This window comes from Amphiprion ocellaris, chromosome 21 (assembly GCF_022539595.1).
Source record: "Amphiprion ocellaris isolate individual 3 ecotype Okinawa chromosome 21, ASM2253959v1, whole genome shotgun sequence".
In the NCBI taxonomy this organism is placed as follows: Eukaryota; Metazoa; Chordata; class Actinopteri; family Pomacentridae; genus Amphiprion; species Amphiprion ocellaris.
Window position 1 is genome coordinate 27,692,579 of NC_072786.1, and position 26,214 is coordinate 27,718,792.

Genomic DNA, 26,214 nt, shown 5'->3' on the forward strand with positions numbered 1-26,214 from the left:
TGTGTTAGCTAATGGTGTTGAAAGGCTCATTGATGATTAGAAAACCCTTGTGCAGTTATGTTAGCACATGGATAAAAGTAGGAGTTTTCATGGAAAACATGAAATTATCTGGGTGACCCCAAACTGTCGAAGAGTAGCGTATTACACATCTGTCTATATGGTACTATAAATAAACAAGCAAAAACAACTTTATATTGACAATACATCAGCCTTCAATCACTCGGTATCGGCAATTGGAAAAACCCATTCTAGTGGAATGTAACTCTGCATACAGCTTGTGAGCAAAGAGGACTTTTTTTGGTTTTAAAAGGCCAGTATTTCATACTTGTGCATCATTACACTTCAGGAACTACGGAGGCAGTGGGGCAGAATACCTAATGAATGATGAAACACAAGAATTTACAAATAGAATTAAGCCTTCAATGGTAAAATTACAGACAACAGTCACAGCTCTGTGACTCTTTCTGTCTGAATAAAGCCGGATCAGCAAAGCCAACAATACAACACATTCCTCTTCTGAAAAGGGCTTTTTCATGTAGAATTATTATGAGGAACTTAAAACACCCAGTAAACATCACAGATTCATGATGTCTACGAGTGAAGGAGCATCTGAAGAGCAGCGTTTCCCCTCAACCCTCATCACTGCAGCTCATTAGCGTTAATTAACAGGCTTTTGATTACCTGAGTCCACGGTGACGGGCAGGCAGTGGTTGACGGGGGTCGTCTCTACCGGCTGGGATGGAGCCAACCTACAGGAAGAGGCAATCAGTCCAGTCAGGCTAATCAATGAAATTATCCGACTCATCTAATCAAACGAGAGAGCAAACAGCCCGTGGATCAATCTGCAGCATTCGGAGGCAGGTGTGCTGAGGGAAGCAGCGGGGGGGAAGGTAGCGTATTGATGAACGGATTCCCCTGAAGGTGAGAAATGGAATCAGTGGTTGGATGAGAGAGCTGACAAAGTGAAGACCTCATATTTCTGCCGGCTCTCTGACCACCGTTCCCCCCTCGTACTCCCGAGGCAAACAGTGCAACATGTCATTTGTCAACAAAATCAATCAGCGCCGCAGGAAAAGCAATTTCTGCTCTAAAAAGTCGCTGTTTCAATTAAAGGCTTTGAGTGACGGAGTGGGACAAAGACAGAAAAAGGCCTTGAAGCGTTTCTGAACAGACCTTTACTGAATTATTTTGGCTCAAGGGTAAAAGGAGAGAGAATAAATGAATGAAACTGTCCTCCCGGCTGTGTTAAAGTTAAACAGATGACAGGTGTGGTTCAGTCACGGAGATATTTCTGTTGACGGATACATGTGGCCACTATTTCAGTTTCATTTTCTGTTTAACTCGTTTAACCCTCTGAACACTGAAAGGTTCCTGGGTGTTTTTTACTCACTGTGGGCTCATTTTTAACTACGATATAAAGTCCTTCATCCCAATGGAAACAGCACAACCATGACTACAAGTAGAGAAAACTCAGAAATAGTGGAAATAAAATGGTGACTTTACGTATTACAGATATTTTACTATGTATATTTTTCATACATGTCTCTTATCTGCTCTGTATTAACACATCCTGCAGTTCAGTTCAATTCAGCCAAAGGAAGATCACAGTTTGGTTTATGTAAACAGTATTTTTTTTTTTAAATTGAGACATGGAGAATAAAGTGATTTTGATTAAATTTCACAGTTTTAAGCTTAATTCGTCACAAATATAGTTCAAGCACCGTCCGAAAGTTGAAATTCCAACTTTGATAAATAATATAATTTTAGTGACATGTCTTTTACACCCTGACAGCAGGTTTTGGGTTTTAGAAGGTTAACATTTATAATAAATGTAAGCATACGAGGAAAGAAAACGCACACTGTTCTTTAGATCAATTTAACATTCAAACTTGAATTCAGATTCTCTCTGCGTTATTTTGTCTTAAAATCTCATTTACTTTATAAACCATTTAATCTATAAAATGACAAAATCGTAAAAAAAAAAAAGACCCATGGTAGTTTGCTCCAGCCTAAGTTTCTAAGTTTATTTCTAACATGACAGCTGTACATTAGAGTCGCTAAACTTTAAACCTTATATTTTGTATGTCAGACACTGTCACATAATGAAGGATTACATGAAAGCCACTTAAGTTTTAGGCCAAATCAAAGTGAAATTATTGTTGTTTAGAGAATGTGTTCAATTTTCTAATCTGTGTTCTAGTAAGAGTAAACCAAGAAGTGTAAAACACCTCCTATTGAATGTAATGAAGTTACTGTGGCAACGCGATGCTTACGGTTTGCCTGCTAGAGCAGCTTCATTCAGTTTGATTACTAACTTACAGGTGTGCAGAAATGTCTTTCCTCAGCTGAGAATCTGTATCGATCACAGAGAATATCCATCCATCCATCCATTATCTATACACCGCTTAATCCTCACTAGGGTCATGGGGGGGCTGGAGTCTATCCCAGCTGACTCAGGTGAAGGCAGGGGACACCCTAGACAGGTCACCAGTCTGTCACAGGGCTACATACAGAGACAAACAAGCACTCACACATTCACACCTACGGGCAATTTAGAGTAATCAATTAACCTCAGCATATTTTTGGACTGTGGGAGGAAGCCGGAGTACCCGGAGAAAACCCACGCATGCACAGGGAGAACATGCAAACTCCATGCAGAAAGATCCCGGGAAAGCCGGGACGCGAACCAGGGATCTTCTAGCTGCAAAGTGAAAGTGCTAACCACTACACCACTGTGCAGCCCACAGAGAATATCATCAGGAAAATAATTAGTGATAGTGACACTCCTTATAGCTGATTTAAATCCACAACTCTGAACAGAACATCCTCTGAAGCAGGTTAGCAGCATCGGTTACCATGGTGACGTAGCTACGTTAAAAAAAGAACCAGCTTCTTGACCTTAGGCCCAGTTGCTAATTAATTAATCTCACTTCATAGAGGCCACATTATACGAACAGCAATTTAATACCATTCTATGATACCTTATGCTGTATATCGGGGTGTCCAACATGCGGCCCGTGGGCCAAGACTGGCCAGCAGGGGATCCAATCTGGCCCACGGGAGTGTAAAAATTACAGAGAAGACATTAACTACAAGTTGTAAATCTGTAAAACTGTAAATTACAAAACAAATTTTAAACCTTGACAAGTTGTTTTTTTTTGATCACAAAGTAAAATCCTGTATTGTTCGGTTCCAGATAGCTGTGACTGACTGTTTTGTGCCTTTCTAGAACTGTAATCTGGAAGTTGTAATGTGGAAATGATAAACTGAGGCAGAATTGAACTTTTTTTTCTTCAGAAATGTCAGTTTGTTCAAAATGTTTTGTAAAAAGATGGTTCCTTAAATGTGAACATTTTCAGAATGTACTTTTTTGCACTAAAACAAACGTAAATATTTATAGTTGTTATTTATTGTTATTATTCTCTGAATTTAGATCAAATTGGATCAAACTGAATGTGGCCCTGGACTAAAATGACACCTCTGCTGTATATGGAGACATCTGCCTTTCTAACGTTCGTACACCTGCTTATTTAGTTGTTTTTTCTTCTTAAAGCTAGTACAAGCAGGCGAGCTACTGAATGTTGATTTATTTCACTGGCAGCGTTTACAGGCGGTAAGCTGTAGGTAAACTCTCTTACGGTTTCTCAGGCTGGACCACCGCTATCTTCTTCTGCTTCTGGCCTGCAGAGAAGAATTAGAGAGACTTAGCGTGAAGCCGTCCCTCCCTGGGAAACATTCACCCGTGTTATTGGTGTGTACGTACAGACGGGTTTGAGTGGAGGGGTCAGAGGGTAAGCGTTGGCCTCGCACCAGCCGACAGGGAAGATGTCCATGGACTCGACGTCCACGATGCACTCTGACAGGGGCTTCGGCACACCTGGAGACAGGTAGACGGCCGAACTGTCACACTCTGAGACACAGCAGGAGTCCTCTGACACTTAATCCACAGCAAACACCGACGACTTTACCTTCCAGTCGGAGCCACAGCAGGCGTCCTCTGACCAGTGTGATCTGAGCCACACACACCTCTGCCGGCCGCCGAGGGTTCACCGCCTCCAGCCACATGTCCTTGGCAAAGCCTCTATTCTGCCATGTCTGAAAACACACACACAACACACACACACACCACACACACACCACACACACAGGCAAAGCAGGAAGCAGGTAGAGGAGAGAGAGAGCGAGAGCTGGAGTTTATTTTACATTCAGGACAGTGATCTGACCTGAGATAACCTGAAGCCAGCCTCAGATTACAAGACGCTGAAACTGATTTAACCCTCATGTTCCCCTTGGAGGCTCTTACCACCAGGTGCTGCAGCTGATTTTACAGGCTCGGTGCATGTTACACTGTCAGCTGGGTCCAAGAAACACGGTGGCGGATTAATATTAGTCTAAAACCATAAAACTTTTTGAGGACATTGAGAAAATGCACAAGATTATGTAGAATACAGTGTGTGGTAGTACTCATGTGCTGGTCAGGTAAAAAAACATTGGCAGCGGCAAACAAAACAAAGATGCATTTTTAAAACATGAATCTGTGTCGTTACTTATATATTTCCTTATTTACATCATATTTAATGTCCATTTCTTATTATCTGTTTCCTAACAGTCGATTAATTGCAGACAGAGAAAATCTGCATGTTGTCTCTTTTATAAAATCCACCTTTATCTTTGTTGTTGGTGTTTTTATCGTCCACTAACCTTAATTGACATATAGGCATTAACTGACTGACAGTAAGAAACTACAGCTGCGGTTTTATATTACTGGAGGCAACTGAAATAACAGCTAAGCAGTTAAACAGAGGAAAAAAAACATATTTCTTAACAGTGCAGTTGGTTTTTTGTGTTTTATTTTTACTTTACCATGAGAAAATTCTATTAAATTCTATCCAAGTTGACTAGCTGATTATTGGTCAGTAGGCTCTCATCAAACCAAAGTCTCTGTTAATAAGTAGAAAAGTGCTCCATCAACAGCCTTTCTGGATTTATCCATTATTTTTTGTGGCAGGAAGAACAGATTATCTGTGAAGATCCCCACATTTTTTAATCTAATAGAGACTGCTAATTCTAACTGATTTAATGTTTACAGAACATCTGCTAAACAATCTGACACCATGTCAAGAAATAGTCTGTGTGGCTGCATTTTGTTCAAATACATGGACAAAAAGTTGAGTGTAAACTTTGCAAACAGCAGCTTTAAAACAACAGCTAAAAACCCCAAATGGAAGATCATTTAAAAACAGCTTCCAACTCGGTTTAGTTTGCAAGAAGTTTCGTCTCGAATGCTTGAGGCTTTCAGTGTGACTCAGATTATCACAGAACTGGCATTTTTCAGTAGGTCTGTTTGATAAGACCACCAGGATGGGAACTGCTGAATTAAATAACAAGGTTAAAATCATTTAATATGCTGCTAATGCTAGCCATTAGCCTATCTATAATTCAGTTAGGCTAATATGGCTGGCTGGTAGATTTCACTTTACTTACTCTAGTAATAATATGCAGATACTTTGTGTGCCTGCATCCAATTAAAATAGCCATTAAGTATGATGTAAATATAAAAATATGTAAGTAGAGACGTGCTCATTGCATTGTTCAATTGCATTTTAAAAATGCAGCAAACTGTAGAACGTTCTAGCAGACACTGCATCATTCTGCACATTTTCTGATTGGTTGGTGAGAATTTCATCATTATTTTGACCATAATTTTGCCACAACTGATAAGCAAGATGTTTTTTTGGTGAACATGTCATGAGTTTGTAGATTCCTCAAGACAACTGCAGCAGAGCTTTGTACCAGTTCTTGCTTAGGTGCTGACCATCAGCACATAATGTCAAGTTACCCAGTTATATTCTGACCTACTGATCTAATTATGGACATGCCAAGCTCTCATTTTAAAGCTGACATGTGGAGCTAAAAGCTGCATGGCTCTTGTGCCTCAGCGACGTGAACAGTCCTTTTAAAGTCGGCCGTCTTACATCAGGAAAGCAGGCATCTGGAGCTGCTTCGGTGCCGCTCTGCTTCAGGTAGTCGGCCCAGTCGAAGTCCTGGCCCTCGTAGCCCGGTGGCCTCTCCAGACCCACTCCGTTCTTTAGACTCCACTGGACGGGCAGGATGCCAGACGAGTTGGTGTGACACACCACAAACCGTGGCTTAGTTTCAACAGAAAAATCATCCAGAGCCACCTGGAAGTAGACCTCATTGTAGACCTGGAGAGGAAACAGAGTGATGGTGTTGGTCATTATTCTAATCAACTTCAGCACATGCGTGTCCACCTTTTTATTGTTAATCCACTGAACTCCAGGCAGTTTATCGCTGTTTATTGCTTCTGTCACATTTTTACTCACTGTGGGTTCATTTTTCAATGCAAAGTAACTTAAACGTAACTTACGTAAACTAAACGTAAACTTAAACTTTATTTTTATTTTTATTTTTTCTGTTAAAAAATGTTTTCACCCTTGTATATATTGTAAATAAAGCTGCTGTAACAATGTAAATTTCCCCTGGAGTGGGGAGAAATAAAGAACTTTATCTTATCTTAAAGTCCTGCACTTCTACAGAAACAGGACCATCATGGCTGACAGTAGAGAAAATCTAAAGAAGTTGTAACACCATAAATCATTAAATAAGACACAAAAAAGTAGATTTGATTTCAGAATTGCATAAGTAAAATAGAGTGATTTTGATTAACTATCCCAACTTTAGGCTTGGATTTGTTTGGAGTTTCCAACTGAATTGTTGTAAAGTTGGCAATCCAACAATTCTTTCTGTTCTCAGTTTGTGACTGATGAATACAGTAATTTTTAGATAGATAACATGCCTCTCAAAGCCACCATTAAACTACAAATTTAAGAAAAATACTGTGGAGGTGCATCATGGGAAATTCACAGCCATTCTTCTTTATCTTATGCTTCATCTGTCTCCCAACAAGTGCAATCCTAAATTACTGGTTTGCCCCTTTAAGTTGGGTATGGAAGCAAACAATAGCTGTATTTTTAAGTGTTAAATCCATTAAACACATAATAGTGAGCTTTAAATATTAGCAAATATTTAATACTGAAATGTAAATATTGTTGAATTTATAGCACCGAAAAACAACAATCTGTAAATTCTTGTTCTGAAAACCTAAGTTGGTAGAACTTCATGCACAATTATTTGAAAACTGGCACAGTATACACTCTCTTCTTCCACTCATTGTTAGACAAAAAAATCCCTTTAATTTCCGCTGGTGCTTAGAAAATGAGAAAGTCACAATGTTTTGAAACATCGACAGTGATCTAAGATGAAATTTCAATATTTTTGGTCCCCATTTTCAGCTTTGAACTAGTGAAAACTGATACAAAATATTGACTTGTAGCAAATTTACTCCAAAAACAGGACCTGACTGAGTTGCAGAAAAAAACTCAAATACAACACAGAGTAGATAGTTTTATGAGTCAAAAATCAATTACAATTTACAGTATGGAACACTGTGAAAATAGTTAAGAAAAGTTTATATCCCCATGTTAAAATCAGAAGAAAAAAATCCTGAGACACATAAGATGAAGCACCAAAGAACACACTGGAAGGTCCATTTTCCAAAACTTTCCAGTCACTGGAATCCAAAACATGAGGAACGAGGCCAGCACCTTGGGAAAAGCATCTTCCAAATCTAATGCCTCTAAAGTAATGGCAGCTGGAGAATGTTCAGGAGGGAGGAGTCTGCTTCTCTTTGAAATTCTCCATGTTTTTGGGTGGGACTCACCTTGGTGACAGAAACAGGGCAGATCTGGAGCTGCTCCCACGGAGAAACCATCTCCAGCTTCATACCCGCCTTGAAGGAGTGCTTGGGCAGGTCTACGTGGTCCTGACACAGTAAAGTCCAGAGTTTCACACAAATGTGCTCCACTTTTGATAAAACACACACACATGCAGGACCATGTAGGTCATAAAAACGCTGCTGGGTGGCCACGTAATGACGGAAGGGAGTTTTTTTGCTTTTTTTTTTGTGGATGTTGTGAGATTTCCATTGGATCTGATGTTGATAAAGCTTAAATTTCTGTTATTTAATTCTTTTGTTTGTGGCTGCTTCTCAGACAAACCACCTGACTCTTTCTCATGTTAAACTGGCTGGAAACGAGAAACATAACTTCCTGCATGACGCAGATTTTTGTTTCAATTCACAAAAAAACAACTTTACCAGAGAGTGTTGACAGTTGGGTCTGTGGAGGAAGAAATTAGCTTGACGAGTTTTCTCCTGTTTTGGATTAACTGCTGTCTGTTGGGAATGAGATTGTGCCATGAGCAGCGTTTTTTATACTGGTAGCTCTGGTGTGACAAACTTTATTTTATCATTTTAGCTGCCTCTACATTTTTTGGCCACAAATAAGGCATTTTAAACTTTTTGTGAGTTCAAAGCACATTGCTAATTCCTTGACAGGAATAAAGAGGCAGATTAATGCAGTAAATTTAGTAAAAGGCAGCTCTGCTTTGGCTCTATTTTACTGGTATTATCTGTAACTCCTCCACTGTTTTGGTTTGCTGCTGCCTGGTGCTGAAACGCTGTGGGAGTTTTTTAACTTTCAGTCTGAAACATTGATGCTCTAACAGCAAAAACACTGTTATCATATCTCAGTGTTTCCCACAGAAACGTAGAAAAAGCATTCAGCTGATACGGTTCCAAATAATTGCCGCTGCGTCCTATTTTGTCTTGTAGTCGGCGCACAGTGGGTCAGCGAAAAAGTTACATTTCCGATAGTAAATGCTTTTCTGTTGAGATTAAATTGAGTTTTTCTTTCAAAGACAGGTCTTTCTGTCCTATAATTGGTACAAAGTGGCAAAGTTCTTTCCTGGAAACTTGGTGGAAAATTACCGAGCCGTACAATGGAGCGTTCCCATTTATTGTCTGGGCTTTATAGCATAAATTAGCTGCAGACAATAGAGGTAATCGCGGCTGAGGCAGGTAGTCCTGCAGTCTGGCTCGACGCCAGCAACACACACTGAGAAAATCAGAAGAGTGTGAGACTCACCTTGAACACCTCCAGAGGAAGTGGACTCTTCTGTGCGTCCAGTCGAGCGTCCTCCAGAGCATGCTGCCAGTCGGGGGCGCTTTTCAGACACCTGAGCTCTGAGAAATGGACACAGAGCTAAAGTTAGCTTTTTAGAATTCAGTTAAATCTAGTTTTTATATTTAAAATACAAAAGTTAGCATAATACATATTTCTTCCTCAACAGTTTGTGTAACATTTGCATTCAGAACCTGTATCAGTGGTTACAGATCAGAAATTATTTGAAGTTTTTCAATCATGACACTTGCTGTACTATCATTGATTTTAACCTCCTGAACCCCAACGACCTCTGATGGATTGTAACGCATGTTATGTTTTTAAAAAATTGCCAAAATGACACCATTTATCAAAGCCACAAAGTGTAAAAACAGCACGAACTTTGGATTTTTTTACTTTCTAAAGGTCAGAATTACAATGTGACATCATTTTCACAGGAGTATTAACCAAAATCTAATCTTTAAATTGTGATATTTCAGCAAAATCATGCTATTCTACATGTCTTATTTTGTTAAAAATGCTGAAAATACACACTTGCAACAGATTGCAGAAAATTTCTGTGACTATTCGGCTGAACTGTAGGCTGTGTTTACACTGAGCACAGAGAACACAAATTTGGGAACTAATTAAGAGGGACTGAGAGTAACATTAAGCAGATTTGAGTAATAGAATAAATGCAGGATGGCTTAAAGACAGTAAACAGAGGAGGAAGTTGTTTGAAGATACATACAGCACAGTGAAACATCTTTCTGGAGCTGATGTCCAGAGCAGTGTGAAAAATGCAGAGTAAGGCGTGTAAACATGTAAACGGTTTCTGACAGAACTTTCTTTTACTGCATAAAATACATTTCTGAGTTCTCTCCTCTTCAATTCATAGTTGTTCTGTTTCCACAGAGGTGCAGCACTTTATATTGGAGTGAAAAATGAGCCCACAGTGAGTCAAAATGTGGAAAAAGCAACAAACAACTCAAAACGTATTGGAGTTCAGAAGGGTAAACAACTTCCAACTTCTTAAAACTTGAGTTTGTCTTTTGGATCCTACCTAATTCTTCATCAAATTACCAAAAAAAGCAAATTGCTTGACTGTTTGAGTATCAAATACATAATCTATAACTGATCGTCTAGCCATTTCACTGCAGCAGTGTGATAACACTGTGTTCAGCTTTCAAAACAACGATGCCGTGTTGTTTTATGGTTTACCACAACATCAGGTTTAATAGAACATGATGCGTTTTTTCATTCATTCGTGTTGACCACAATCTAGCTTGGTACGTTTGTCAACTTCAAATTTCTCCATCTTATTTTTCCAAAGAAGCAACTTTTACTCATTGAAAATTTTTTTAAAGAAAAGTGCCTCTTATGTACTTGCTTTTGCTCCTCAAATGTGATTAATTGTTGGTTTTCTTCCATAACAGTAAATAAGAATTTTAGTTTGTTTTTGTATTTATCAGTCTGATGAAGAGCTTGTTGCATCGGAATTTCAGTCATAGCATGCACCAACTAGTGTATGTTCTGTTTGACAGTAAAGTGGCTGTTCTATTCTATTCTTTTCTATTCTTTTCTGTTCTGTTCTCTTCTCTTCTCTTCTCTTCTCTTCTGTTCTGTTCTGTTCTGTTCTATTCTTTTCTCTTCTCTTCTCTTCTCTTCTCTTCTGTTCTGTTCTGTTCTTTTCTCTTCTCTTCTCTTCTCTTCTCTTCTCTTCTCTTCTCTTCTCTTCTGTTCTGTTCTGTTCTGTTCTGTTCTGTTCTGTTCTGTTCTGTTCTGTTCTTTTCTGTTCTGTTCTGTTCTGTTCTGTTCTGTTCTGTTCTGTTCTGTTCTGTTCTCTTCTATTCTATTCTATTCTATTCTATTCTATTCTAGTTTTGTGCTACTGATAGGACAAACCAAGACTGATTGATGTAATTTTTCTATAGATATTTTATAAAGCAAACTATTAAATGATCAATAATGAAAAGCAGATGAAGTTATAATACTGTGATAATATTATGAGTCTCACTGAAAACTAGACTATGTTTACTTCAGTTAGATCTTCTGCCAAACAAAGCTGGAAGTCTGGGCCAAGATTTCAAACATGAAACAAAGCTCATCAAGTAGAATTATTTTTCTCAAACACGCTGTAATTAGGTTTTGGGAGAATCAAAGTGTCTGCTCGTCACCACAGCAGTTTGAGGCCGACTGTGAATGAAAAGGTGTGAACAGATCAGATTCTCACCTGTTGGTGGTTCTAAGGCGAGGCGGTTCTCCAGGGCCCAGCCGAGGGGCCGAAGCCTGACGTCCAGGTAGAACAGCCAGGTATCCTGAGCCTGGTGGTCCTCAGAGAGGCCAGAATAACGCAGCCGGAGCCTCCCGCCAACGTTCTGGACGACTCGGACGGGCCAGTAAAGGAACGGATCCGAAACATCCTGAAGCTCCAACACAGAGCCCTCGACGACCAGATCCACCGTGTTCTTCCCTCGCAGAGGCTAAAAGGCAGGAACACAGATGTGATGAAAAACTAAACGAAAACAGTGTAAAACTACAAGAGCTGCTGTACAGACAAATCATCTCAGCGACTAATTACTTAAGTTACACTTCAGTGAAAAGAGCAGCAAGAGGCAGCAGCAAAGGGAAGGTGTTGCATTAAAACCTGAGAAAAACAAGCCGTTTCTCTGCAGAGCTGATCATACCAGTATCCAGGACAGATCATTAGCCTGTTCACATGAGCTGCACGAGTTCAAAAGAAAAGGCTTTTTTGCTTTTTGAGCGCTAATTGAGACGGAAATCTCAAAAGAAGAGAAAACGCTTAAATTTATGAGCTCAGAAAAAGTATGAAAGATGGTGGCAGGTTCTTTTATTTTTGCACTCTTTTTTGTTTTTAAAGTGAGGTTTTATTTTTTATGTTTTATCAGTTCATAGCAATAGTCTGAGATTCTGGGAATTAAAGTCAAATAAGGTTAATACCAGTCCTTTATATGCCTGTTATACATACACTTATCTTGAACGCATAACCCCCCAATAAAAAGAAGCCTTTTATTTTGAAAAACCACCATCGTGTTACTAGTATACACAAAAATACCTCAGACAAAGATTGATCTTTTTTCCATGACTGGGTCTTTTTTGTTCACAAAATATGAATCATGAGCTCAAACGACGACTGAATCTGTTGTGGAAAACATAATTACATTCCTGTAGAATTCATAATACTTTGAATTGTCACCTGATGGCTAAATTTGGTGTTTTCTTAAGATGTTTCCACATGAAATAGATGCAAAAAAGCCACAAATTGGTGCATAAAGATTCATCACAATGCAAGAAATTACTATTTTGATGCTCTAAATTTTGCTTGATCCTCCATTTAATGAACTTAAAGTCACTGAGTTTTTTTAACGTTACTGTTGGTCACAGCTGAGACACTAATAGCTTCATGGTTACAGTGAGGAGCACAGAATTTTTTGTTTTCTTACAGAATCAGGTAAAAGCAAATTGTATATTTTTGGTGAATTTTTAAATGAGACACATAGAATAAAGCGATTTTAATGAAATATGACAATTTTATTCTTAGATTTGGCTAAGTTTACAGGTATCACAGGTAAATAGTTCAAAGATGAGTGGAAAATTGGACCATTCTTGTGTTTTTCTGTCTGTTAATAAGGATGTTTAAATCATAAATCAATGCAGAAAAGGCACAAATATGCCCAAGATTCTTTATAGTGCAAGAAAATAATGTTCTGATGCTCCAAAATTTCCTTAACCCTCCATTTAATCAACCCTGATGTCTCCAGTTTCACTCATCTTCTTACTGCTAGCATTTAAATAATGGCACAAAATACCCAAAATGTTTATGACAGCCATTGATTTTGATCAATAGCAGTTATCCTAATGGTCAGTTGTGTTTCTATTATAGCAAACTAAAGAAAATGTCCTCTATTTTCTTGCAACAGCTACCCCAAAACAGTCCCGTAAAGCTTCCTTTTATCTAAAATCCCTCCAGACTTCACTGATAATAAGCCTTGTTAAATTTATTCTTTGTCCTCTACTGCAGGTGTCCCCAAACTTTCAGCCTCTGACCCCCCAAAAATAATGATGCCAGAGACTCACAACCCCTGCTATCTCCAGAGGTGGTTGACACTAATAGTCTTATACAAACACAGGCATCAAATAGCAGCACAAAAGAACACAACAGCCTTGTGACCATAATATTATTTTACAGTAATTCAATCCAATAGCAGAACACTACTAGGGTAGTAACACTGATAAACATAAAGGAGCAGCAGACTCTTAACGTTTGTAACCATAGTGGCTAAAATATGCTATTTCTAAGTGTGTTTTTTCTGAAAATTATCTTACAAACGTCTGCCCTGAAGCATCGTAGTTAGCAGCTACAGTTAACTAGACTGTCATGTGTTCTTGCAGAAAACAGTTTTTTTCTTTTATTCTGTCACAAAGCGTAATTAACCAGAAGAAATCATAACATTAAACAATTAACCCTTACAGTCCAACGCCAAAATCCATATTATGTTACAAATAAATCACAAAAATTATACCATTTATCTGGCCTAGAAACTATAAAACTGGTGAAAATGATTGGATTTTGAACTTTTCTTGAACTACTCATCTATGACGTGTTGTTCATTCAAGAAAATTAACTAAATCTAGGCCTAAAATTGCAATATTTAATCAAATTCACCTTACTCTACATTTTCTCATTTAAAATTGAGCCAAAAATAAACCCTTTGCACTAATCCGATTTAGTAAAAAAAATCTAAAAGTGACCAAACTATATTATTTATCAGCAGCATAAACAGTAAAAATAGAAATAAATGTTCGATTTTCAACTTTTCATGGACTACTCATCTGTGACGTGCTGTTCTGTTAAGAAAATAATAGAAATCTACGCTTAAAATTGTGATATTTCATCACAATTGCTTTATTCTTCATGTTTCATTTTGACAAAATAAACAGTTAATATGAGCTGTTATTGACTGTAAATATAACTGTTAAAGGCCGATACCTGCTAATGGGTTTGAATGTTATCCTTTAAAAAAAAAAAATCACCAATATAACATTTTCCAGGGTAAGAAATTGTGAAAACGACCAAAAAAGGAATTTTTCTAATGGCCCTTGAAATACCCACTCACCTGTGATTGAGGCATTCGGTTGGAAAACTTAACCAAATCTGAGCTTGGTCTCCAATCACATCTAAAATTGTGATATTTCATCAAAGTCACTTTATTCTACATATCTCAGTTTAAATTTTAACCAAATTCTGTCAAATACAAAAAAAATTGCACTCTTTGGTGCAACTGAACAAAGATGGACTCGGCTGAACTGCAGGCAGTGTTTGCACAGAGCAGATTGGAGACAAGTATGGAAACAAAAACACAAGTATCAAGATGTCTTTACTATATATTTATGTATTATTTTAGTACTATAAATCTTGAGTAACTAATACTCTTCCCCTATGAAACATTTGAATGCACACTCACCCCCTCCAGCAGGTTTGCTGGCGCCGTCCTGGAGCCCGTCAGGTCCTGAATGAGGAACTCCGTCCAGTCGTTGTATTTCTCCTTGATGGCTACAAAGAGATAAAACGTGAAGAAAACTCTGAATAACATGCACAGAACCAAAGTGAGGAAAACGAGCAGACTATTGTGTTCTCCTGTTTAATTATTAAATGTGTGCCACTTCAGAGCACCGTTAAGTCCCCAGAGAACAGCATGCACGAGGAAGTGCATGCAAAAACATGCATTTTATACATCTAATGCAGGTGTTTTCAGTTGGATGCAGTTTAAAAAAAAAAAAACAGCAGATGTGCCACTATTTTAATGATAAATGTCTCTGAATTAGATTATTTTTGTGCATAAATGTCGAGTTACTTCCTGGAAAAGCCTCTAAAACGTCAATAGCTTCATTGGCGTTGCAAAAATTAATCCTCCATTCTGATTTATGATTCAGTTGAGACTGTTTGAAGCTTCCGTGTGCAAAAGAAAAGTAAGAAAAGACGTATCTGGCAGGCTTTTGCAGAAGTAAACAGCTAAATGAGCGACGCTGACTAGTGGCGCCTTCACTGGTGTCATTTCTGCATTACTGTGCAAAACAACAGCTGCAAATTTTTGTTGTGGCTTCTTTTGTGGAGCTGAAGTGACAATTTCTGTGCTGAAGTGAGGGAACAGAAACAAGTTTCGTCCAGACTTTCGGATGTCAGAGGTCACCAGGTTACTTGTAACTTCCTCTGCGAGCAAAAAATGGTGACGGAATTCTAAATGATATTTTAAAACTGATCAGAGGGAAGAAAAAAGCACAGAAACCTTGAATAATGATCGAAAAAGCTGATGGAAATGCCAACAAAAATTACAATAAATGATAAAGATGGTGTTGGCTAAACCTTCCCTAAACTGTCCATTGTTGTATTCATAGGATTGCTTTTAAGGCTTGGTTTTCATTGGTCAAACTGAAACCAGATCTGAACTCCTGTTACATTTTTGCTCACTGTGAGCTCATTTTTCACTCATTTTTTCAGGTTATAATGCCATAAACCATAAAGAAATTCAATTGTAGGTTGAATTACTCACTACAATAATTGATAACTTGAAATCTAAGTACCCACAGGCGTTACCAATACTGGGAAAAAAACAGCGGCTCTACGTACTATAGATATTTTACTACTTACATTTTTATTAATTGGTTTACATACTCATCTCCTAGCTGCTCTGTCTAAACACTGCCTACAGTTCAGCCAAAAAGTCCCTGAATTTTTGTCATGTGACTGTTGGTCACAGCTGAGTCACTAATGGCTTCAAAGTTGCGTCGCAGAAAGCAGAATTTTTCTTTTTTTACAGAATCCAGTTAAAGCAAACTGTATATTTTTGGTGATTTTTTTAAAATGAGACACATAGAACAAAGCTATTTTGATAAAATATCACAATTTTAAGCTTAGATTTGAAGAAGGTTTTGACTGAAACGGCACATTACAGTTGAGTAGTTCAAGGAAATGAGGAACATCTGACCATTTTGTCTGTTTTTACAGTTTCTGGTGTTATTAAATGATGTAATTTATCAAAAACAATGCATGTTTTAAACTTTCTGATTGATTTGGGGTTCAGAAGGTTCAACAAACATGAATACGTCAATCTGAGATAGGTGGCGAGCTCTTATTCCCCTATTTCAAAGTACAAGTAAGCTGTAAAGATAAATGCTCAGGTACACATTTCAGGTGCATCTAGCAGACACCAAGTCTGGCACTTTTACTTATAAGGAAACTATTTTAGAGAGGTGTAGATTCATTATTTTCGAGGCAGCACCACCTGAACATTATAACCTTCATGATTTTTTGCAGAGCTGTCGTATTAGACGGCATTCATTTTGACTAATTAACTGGAAACTGAGCACACCGTCCTGAAAAGACGTCAGATCAAGATAAGTGAGAACACCGGTGTAGGTTTACTGTGCTGTGAGTTCTCTGTAGTTTAATCTGCCCATATTCAGTAGTTAAAGGCTTATTTGACATTTCCACTGCATTTCCTTCCTATTTCTCTCTACACTTCTATTACTGGAAGAATTATTTTGAGCCTTCTCACCACAAGCGGCCCTTTTTCAGTAAACTGCAGAGTTTTCTTGTTTTTTCTCGCAGGGGAAAAAGCAAAAAAAAAGAGAAATTGAAGTCCTGCTGAAAGCTTAAATCAATCCCAAAAGAATGGGCCTAAAGAATTCACAAATGCAACAGTAAAATCCATATGAAATCACAGAAATTATTGATGGCAGCAGACAGACTTTAAGTCAGATGTGAGGACGCAGGATTGAACTGGATACACTGCAGAAGCTCAAAATCTTACCAAGTCTATTTGTCTTATTTTTAGTCAAAATGTCTCATCCCACTTGATTTGAGATGAATTCTCTTAACAAGAGACATTTCAGCAGATGGAGGGACTTGTTTTAAGACAATGCATCTTAAATATCTTGTTAAGTCAAACTATCTTGAAATTATCTTGTTTTGAGTTGGATTTTACAAGAAAACTCACTAAGTTTAACCTTCATGTCGTCCTGCAGGTCAAATTAACCCGTTTTAAAGTTTGAAAATGTGGGGAAAAAATATATATATTTTCACAGTGAAACTTCTGATGTCCACATTTTCAACATTCTTGGGAAATCTCTTAACATTTTTTGATGGAAAAAAAGAAATGTTAAAAATGTTTAAGAACATTCACATAAAAATCAACCAAAATCCAGCAAATTTCACTGGATCTTGGTTGATTTTTTGTGAATGTTCTTAAAGAAAATATTAGAAGTTTCACTGATAAATATGTAATCACTTTAGATATTTTTAGGATTTTTTTGGAAGATTTTTACTGATTTTCTGAAAATATTTACAAGAAATTTCTTGCCAAATTTGGGGGATTTTTTTTTATTTTTTTTAAAATAAAACTTTTAAGGGAAACTTTTACGAATTATTGGAATTTTCTTCCTGAAGGTTTTGCAAAATTTCAGAAATTTGGGAAGTTTTTTGGCTGATGTTTTGGATTCATTCAGACAAGGAAAAAATATTTTTTGGTGTCTGTAAATGAAGACAACAGGAGGGTTAATACATCTCAGATTAGGAGGTTAAATGAAAGTGAAACTCTATTTTTGAGTGAAAAACTGTTTTTTTTTTGTTTTTTTTTTAGCCTGTCTGGTTTATTTTAAGACACCCAAACCTGACAATCCTGGTAAAATAGAGCTTAAAATAAGTTTTCCCAGCTAATTTTGAGATCTTAATATTCTAAATATCATATCTTATTTCAAGAAATCTTACCAAGACATTTTTCACTTGTTCTGTTGGCAGATTTTTTCACTTATTTCAGGGTAAAAGTTCCTTGAAATAAGTTGTTTTTTCTTGTTTTGAGAGGGCATTTTTTCCAGTGTGCTGGCACGCTTTCAGGCAAATTAGAGGTGGTTGAACAGAAATTGTTGTGATTGAGATTTAATGAACCTTTTTGTGTTTCTGTGCACAATCAGTCTTCATTTAAATAATAAAAAAACAAAATAAAGACAAGCAAAAAGGCACAAAAACAGCAATAAATCAATCACATCTATGTTGAATTTGTAAGAATCTAACTGCAAAACCTGTTTTACAGTGAATGCTAACCTTATAAGCTGACAATATAAACAGACTCACATGACTTTTAGCTTTACACTCTGATACACCAGGTGGACCAGAGCTCCGTCTCAAAAGCCAAAAAGACATGTTCCAGCAAATTTGCATGGGGACCTGTGGTTTTGGTATACTTCCTGTTTCCCATGGTGCACCAGAGTTACGTAAGATCTGCTTTGCTTTTCGTTTCACTCCTGATATCAGCCTCCATCCACCCTCCTTTTTTTTCCAAAATACTGAGTGTACATTCTAGGGAATTTTGGAGGAAGATGTTTTTCCTGTCAGTGACTGGCACGAAAGAAAAACGAAAAAACAAAACTTGACAAACTGAGACACTTGTTAGAGTCGCTGAGACGTTGCCAAATGAGTCACAGTTGCAGAATGAGTCCGACTCGCCGTGAGAACTGACATTCCCTGCAGCACGGATTAGCATCAAGCCCAAGTGAAAGAGAACTGGAGTCCAGACACTGAAGCGTGCCGCCGCTGATAATGAAAATGGGTTCTGGATTTAGGTTGTTTGGCTCAGTCAAGTATTTTTTCTCAGATCAACATCTTTTTTTTTTGTTGTTGTTTTTTATCTGATTTACTGGTGACGAATGGGTTTATATCTCCAAGCTAAGAGAGAACACTAGTGTGAGCATGTGGATTGTGTTTATCAAGATCTTATCTGTTTTTTTTGGGGGTTTTTTGCATTTTTAAGTCATGAGTAAACAGTAAAATGCATCAACAACACGGGTTTTAGATTCAACAGCAGCATTAAGTGGTGCTAGATAGAAGAATCCACATCAGTGGTGTATATTTCAATAGTTTAGAGTCTGTTAAACCCAAAAAAGTTTATTTTACAGCAGCATTATTTAATAAAGCCAGGAACGCCCATGCTCTTATCTTGAAAGTTTTCTAATTTTCCACTGCAATATAAAGTCCTGCACCTCTATGGAAACAGACCAATCATGACTAGTTTTGAGGAAATAGAAATAGATTTTGAGGAAATATCACAATTTTAGGCTTAGATTTAGATCCAGAGTAGTTCAAGGAGAAGTGGAAAATCTGACCGTTTTCTCAGTTTTTACAGTTTCAGAAACATTTCATTGACTATTTATTCTACTAAACTGCAGAACTTGATATCAGCATGTGCAGTTTCTTTCCCCCCCAAGTCCCCACAGAAAAAAAAATAATCTAAGAAACTCTAAATTCTTGTCTCCTAACTGCTATATGGAAACACTGCCTGCAGTTCAGCCAAAAAGTCCCTGAATATTTAGTAGACAGAAGAAACCACATCAAAAGCTTGTATTTGAATAGTTTATAAAAGGCAACCTGTTAAAATGATTTTTCAAAAAAGTTTATTTTGCAGTAGTATTTTATATGAAAATTGATATTGGCCAGGCTGGAAATGATTTTTTAACGACATTCTCCCCCGTCGATTTGCCGTTATTGAACCGATTTCTCCTTGGTTGGACAATCGTCTGGGTAATTTTTATTAAACAAAAAGCAGCCTTCCAGGTTTAATCGATTATTTTTGGTGGCAGGAGGAACAGACTGTTATCTACCGACTACAATACACATAATTTTAGTCAACTAAGATTTTCTTTGACGCATAGTTTTGTGACTTCGGCCTAAGTCTGGCTGATGTTAGAGACGGCTACAATGGAAGTACAAGCATTCAGTTCAGTCCTTTGTCTTTTTCAGACCTTCCATGCTGAGATCTGGTTTAGTCAGTACTTTACATCTATATATTGGCATCTAACAGGTTAGATTTTGTATGTATTTTACTGTAGGACTTGTTACTGCCTTAAGTTCATTCTTTTCTTATAATCGTCCAACAAGTTTGGGATTTATTTTTCCTCATCAACTGGTTAAACAGTCGGAACGATTTCAGTCAACCAAGATTTTGTGTCTTTGTTCTGAGTCAAAGTCTCTGGTTGATGCTATATGATAAGATAAACTTCATTGATCCCACAGTGGGGAAAGTTCACCGTTACAGCAGCTCCAAAAGAAAAAGTACAAAAGCAGTACAAGAATAAATAAGAAAAAAACAGTGCAAAAGTTGCAGAGAACATTATATCCAGATGATTTTTTTAAAATTTTAATACTATATAGAGGACTAGATAAATCTTACAGTTATACACTCGCTAATGCTTTAGCCTCATTCTTTTCTTCTTATTATCTGTAAAGCTTGGTGTTTGTTGTTCTTGATCGATGACAGCAGGTAATTATCTGTTTGCTGAACCAGTTCTGAACCGCTGACACTTAATGCCGTGTGCAAACCCAGCTCGCTTACATGAGGAATGTGAGGAACACCACAATGTTGAACTGTAAATCAAACAGAAAATTATAATGATTTTAATAAAGACACAACCAGGTGCTGCAGCAAATCTACCAAACATTTTGTGATGTGTTCCTTCTTGTTGGTCAAATCTGAAATTACTAACAGCAGTTAATCGATAACAGCCTTAATCAAAACCAAACGGTAAATTATGATATTAGCAGGTTCAGTAGTGATGTAGGTGGAGTTTCAGTCCTAGTCAAAGACTACAGATTATGATTGAGGATTGGTCCCAAGAAAAAGACTTCATGATATTAAGAAAAAGTCTACATTTTTTCTGTTTAGTGAGAACACTGCATTTCCATTATAATTCTCATGTGTGTGATTAATTCCATCCAGTCCCTCGTTAGAATTCAAGCTCAGAAATGCTCAAACTAACCAATAAACAATAAGTATTAGAGAATAACTTGGTACATGTGACAGTGTTGTGTAATTCAATATGTAATTTAAAATAAATCTAACTGCAATCTGTCCATTATTGGGAAGAAAATATGTAATTTAACTGAAATATTGGTGATTACAGCAGGGTTACATGTAAATATATGCTCAGCAAAAAGCTTATATGTAGTTTAGAGCATTCTTTTTACAGTTTTGGACGCCTTCTTTTAGTATTTTTATGGACAAAGTGGGTCTGGAAAAGAGTTGTGAGTGGATTAGCATCAAGAGAAGGATGGTTTTGCTGTCTTTATTCAGCAGCATGTGTTCACATTTTGAGCTCTGTGACTCCTGTAGCCGCGTTATCGGAAAAAGTGCTGGAATTTTAACAATGTTGTTCTTCTGTAATGAGGAACGACTGCAGTAAACCACGTAGAGATTACGGTTGTCCTTTCTACATCTACATGTTTGTAATTAGTTTTAAAATCAAAAAATTTCAATCTTATTTCAAGTTATTTTGAAGAACTTTTAATGAAATCAAACCTTGTGAGGTTTATACTAGCTGCTTTAAATGTATGTTTCAGGACTTTTCAGCTTTACTGCCCAATTCAAAGCATTTGTTGGAAAAACAATCAAAGTACATTAGTTTGATAAAGCAGTTTAAATGGCTACCTTACATTTTTAACAGGGTAATTTATCAGCTAAACATTAACAGGTTTGTTCAAGTCTTTACAACAAAAAAGCCTTTCAGGGATTCAGCTGTAGCACTTTTTTGCGAGAGTTTCATGCACAAATCAGCTTTTGTTTTCTAAATTAACACATTTACATTTACAGTTTTTATTGCATGTGGGCACCTTTACATTTTATTATAACTTTTTGCTCTTTTTGCAAACAAACCACACACTTAGAAAAGCATGTACTCGAGAAGGCATGTGCTTGTACTCTTTCTTTGTTATGTTTCTGCTTTATTTTTTCAGATATTTTTCTTTGTGTGGCTTCTTACTCTCTTTGTTTCTTTGTTTTTCCGTCCTGCTAATGTTTACTGGACAGTCGTGTGGATGACTTAACCGACAGTGCGAGAAGTTGCGGCTTTTCAGACAAGAAAATAAAGGTTTTTCACACTACACATGCAGTGAAATATATACAAATCCTCTTTGCAAATCACCCACAGGAGCGTCACATTTTGACCTCTAATTGGTAAAACAAACAATGTCAAGCTGTGGAGGCTCAATCCTCCTTCACTTTCTCCTTATTGAACATCAGAAAACCCTGCGCTCCCTTTGGCCGGATTCCAAAACAGACTGCGTTTAAACAACAGCAGAAGTGACAGTTTGCTCCTCAGAGGCTCAGGATTTTAAATACATAATTGACTTATGTGACCAGAATCGATAAAATCCTCTGGTGGCTCGGGACTCCAGAGGTCCTGCCCGAATCAAATCATCAACTGTGGAAATTTTCTGGCCAATAAATCAATGTGTCGACACGGGAGGAGCCGCTTTTCCTGCAACGGTAACATGAACAGCAAACACCCAGACGCTCCAGTAATAATAGTGTTTTTTCCTGCAAGACTGTTTTCTTTCCTCGCTGCTGCTGCTGCTGGATGTTTGCAACACACACACACACACACACACACACACACACACACACACACACACACACACGGAGGCCGTACACACTCCTGCGTTGATCTCTGGTGTGCAGGAATAGATAAACTATTTTTACAGATCCTGCTCAGATTAGTCATGAGGCCGTTTAGAGCTCATCCAAAGCCGCACAAGCTCAAACTTCAACCTCCTTCTGTGCGGATTCATTACACCGAAGCTCTTTTTCTGTTGGGGTGATTCTTTATTTTCCTGACTTTCACATAACAATAAGTGCATAATTAACCTTGAGGGAGGAGATCCTTTAAAACACACTCCTCCTCCCCCCACAGCGCTACATTATTCCTCCTCAGTCCCAGAGGAGCTGCTGCATGGAGTCTCCAAGCAACATAAAGAAAAAGCACAAAGCAAACAGGAATGTGGAGGTATGAAAGCAGCCTCTCTGTAAACACACTTGGCTCTGTGCACAAGCTTTACTTTAGATAATCAATGTTGGAATTAAAGAAGAAAAATCACCTCCGCTTTTCTCCTCCTCTTTTTTTTTCAGTGCAACAGATTCTAATCAGAGTTAATGGGAGCAAATTACGCCTGATTCCCCTCCGTTCCATCCAGTCATTAGGCGCTGGCATGGAGATGAGCGAGGGGTAGGAAGCCAAGTCACTCCCAAACGCCGGCTTCCATCTTAACTGACAGGCTTTCCACATAGGCCACGAGACTGCAGCGTCCAATTTGTGTGCGTGTTTAGCAAGAGAAAAGTTATTGCTGCTGCGTTTCAGTTTCAACGTTTTCAGAGTTCATGAAAGCAGTTTGGGGGTAAAGTGTTTAAAAAAAAGACCCGCATGAACAGAACTGCACAGAAAAGAAGTGTTCTGTTTTCTTTGATCGTCCCCATTCATGAAAAACCTTGGAGTCGCTTCTCTGCTGATGAAAATGAAGCTGAGTGACACAAACAAATGCGCTTCTCTATAAGAGAGACGCACAGCCAATATGAGGAAATGCAAATCTGGAGGTTACAGCAGGGACGTTTAGTGGAAACTACAGCTGTGTGTCTGACTCAGACCACCTTCTTCTACAAGATAAGTGTGTTATTGTAGCAGGCTGCTGGAAGTTTCTGGACGGTTTTTGTTCCTGTCATTTCTACTCACTATACACTCATTTTTTTCACTGCAACATAAACTCCTGCACCTCGATGGAAACGGAGCATCCATAGCTAGAAGCAGAGAGAACTCCAAGTGTCAGAAGAGGGCAAAGATTTTTAGCAGAACTCAATAAAAAAGCACAGCTGAATTCCTTTGATTAGTTGTTTTTGCCGTTTTCAAACTGCTGCTACACTGTTTTAAACCACTGCTATATTGTTTTTTTAAAATTTATATTACATTTTATATTACAATCTATAGTGTTTCAGATTCAGAAATCTTTATTTGTCCCCGGGGGCAATTAAAAAGGCACGTACAGCAGGCAGTGCAACAATGACTGAACATTGAATATTTAAGAAATAGGGATAAATATATATATACAAATCTATAGCAAATAATATAGGAATAAAAATAAAAAAGAAATAAGACAAAAACACAGCTTGGTAACAGTGCAAATATGTCATACATAGTACAAAAGAAAAGTAGGTGCAATGTATGTTATGAATGACGATAAAGTGGCTATTCTATTCTATTCTATACTATTCTATTCTATTCTATAAAAAATTACCATAACTGGAATCAACATGTACAACTTTTTTCCCCAAGTGGCCACAGATGCTACGAACGTTGGAAAAAGATATGACAACTCTACATACCATAAATAGAATGTTTTTTTACATTTTTAATTACGTGTCCTCTCTCTGCTCTGTCAACACAAAGGCTGCATTTCATCCCAAAAGCCCAGATTACTAAAGTCAGATTACTGTTAGTTGCAGCTGAATCAGTTATTGTTTGTCAGTTGCATCAACTAACACAGAATTTTTAATTTTTTGCAGAATTTGTTTAGAGCAAATAGTTTATTTTGGCTATTTTTTAAGTTAAAACGTAGAATAAATGATGGAATATGAAAATTTTAAGCTTGGATTGGATATTTTTTCTAATGGAACGGCACATGACAGATGAGTAGTTTGAGGACCATCAGAAAGTTGAAAATCCAATGATTTTTTCTGTTTTTACAGTTTCTGTCTGATAAATGGTGTAATTTTGATGATTTCTTAAAACAAAACCTGCCTTTCAAAAAAATTTAGGCTCCAGAGTTCCAGTTTTCACATCGGAAAGGGGCAGCATGACTTCAACTATTATATTAGTGATAATTTAATAAGTCAAAGTACAATATGTCACAATATCAGAATTTAATATCAAATAATAAAACTGTCATTCAGTGCTGTGTTAGACTGTTGAGTATCAAACAAGTTTTAAAAATGGAGGATTTTTGCTCAGTTTTTGGAGGAAACTGTCTTGGAATAAGGCAGCATCAGCGCAGACGTTACGAGCTTCCTAATAATAAGTTTAACTGGCAGAGAGACAAATGAATCTTTACGATGGTTGTTCCGGCTGTTAAAAGCTCTACGTTTGCATTTATTCCGACATGAGGACCATGTCAGCTAAGTGAGGCTGTTATCTGCAGGAGTACGTCTCAGATGTGACTCTAAAGTAGTTTAAAAGTCTCTTTGTGAGTTTGTTTTTGACTGCTGATGTTTGATTCCTTGTAGGGTATCTTGAATATTTGAGGTTTGATATGCAGCGTTGTCATTCGTTGGTTAATAGCTGCTGTACATCTGTGCTTTCTTTCCCTTCTCTTCTTCTCGTGACAGCAGTTTTGTCATCTTTCTGGCTGTAATTTTGAGTGATCAAATCAAATCCTTATCTGGTGGACCTTGTACAATTGCTGTAATCTCCTGTTTAGATTTGTCAGGTAGTTGGATAATCAGGCAGCTGTTTTAAAGCAGAAATACCAGCTGCTCTCTAGTTCCAGGAGTTTTGCTGCATTGCTTTCTTTTTTTTGCACAAGTTAACTGAATATTTTCAGACTTTGGACTTTTAGTTTGGTGAAACAAGACAATTTCAAGCCATTATCTTGAGCTTTTTGTCACTGTTTGTCAGGTCAAATACTGTATATAACACTGCTAATCAATAATAGAAATGATTCCCATTTGTAGCTCTAAAACAGGATTAGTGTGTGGTTATGTAATTAAAGTGCAGCCCTTCCCCCACAGTGTGACTGCCTGCTGAACACTTTTACCCACATTGTGCTTTTTAAAGGACTCCATATCTCATAGAGACAGCTGAGCAGCCTGCACTGTTTTTACTGCTGATCACTGTTTAAAATGTTTATACTGTTCTATAATATCCATACCAGGTGGTATATCTCAAAATGTATCACAGTAAAATGTCAACTTTAGTCAATATCAATAAATATTTAGCATTTTTACACAAATATTTTTTAATAAAAACTCAGAGGTAAAGGGTTTATTCTGAATTTAACCATTTTATCCCTTTAAGTACACAAGGTCATAATTGTAATGTTCTATCTAATCTAAAAAATGAAAAACACACCTACACACACATAAATGAATCATCTCACTGTGAAAAACATTGGAAACCCACAAGCAGCTTTAAAACGCATATAGTTTTGAAATAATTACCAAAATGACACCATTTTTGGGAGCCAGAAACTATAAAAACACAAAGAGTCATTGGACTTTATAAACTTATGCTCAGAAGTTTAAATACTCTTGTAAAATCTGTGAAATACTGTCCTCATTTTTTCTTTTTTTAGAAGATATGTTTG

General features: G+C 37.3%; 1 protein-coding gene across 2 annotated transcripts in view; it reads right to left on the reverse strand.

The window, feature by feature from the left end:
- The window catches only part of sfmbt2 (Scm like with four mbt domains 2), a 77,371-nt gene that overhangs the window by 15,002 nt on the left and 36,155 nt on the right, over nucleotides 1-26,214 (reverse strand). For both annotated transcript variants that reach the window (XM_023278460.3, XM_023278459.3), the window contains 9 exons: nucleotides 14,507-14,595; nucleotides 11,254-11,503; nucleotides 9,006-9,103; nucleotides 7,742-7,843; nucleotides 5,976-6,206; nucleotides 3,969-4,095; nucleotides 3,764-3,877; nucleotides 3,639-3,681; nucleotides 682-749 (listed from right to left, as the gene is read on the reverse strand). In XM_023278460.3, the coding sequence (XP_023134228.2) occupies nucleotides 682-749; nucleotides 3,639-3,681; nucleotides 3,764-3,877; nucleotides 3,969-4,095; nucleotides 5,976-6,206; nucleotides 7,742-7,843; nucleotides 9,006-9,103; nucleotides 11,254-11,503; nucleotides 14,507-14,595 (1,122 nt within the window). The remainder of the gene's footprint in view (nucleotides 1-681; nucleotides 750-3,638; nucleotides 3,682-3,763; nucleotides 3,878-3,968; nucleotides 4,096-5,975; nucleotides 6,207-7,741; nucleotides 7,844-9,005; nucleotides 9,104-11,253; nucleotides 11,504-14,506; nucleotides 14,596-26,214) is intronic.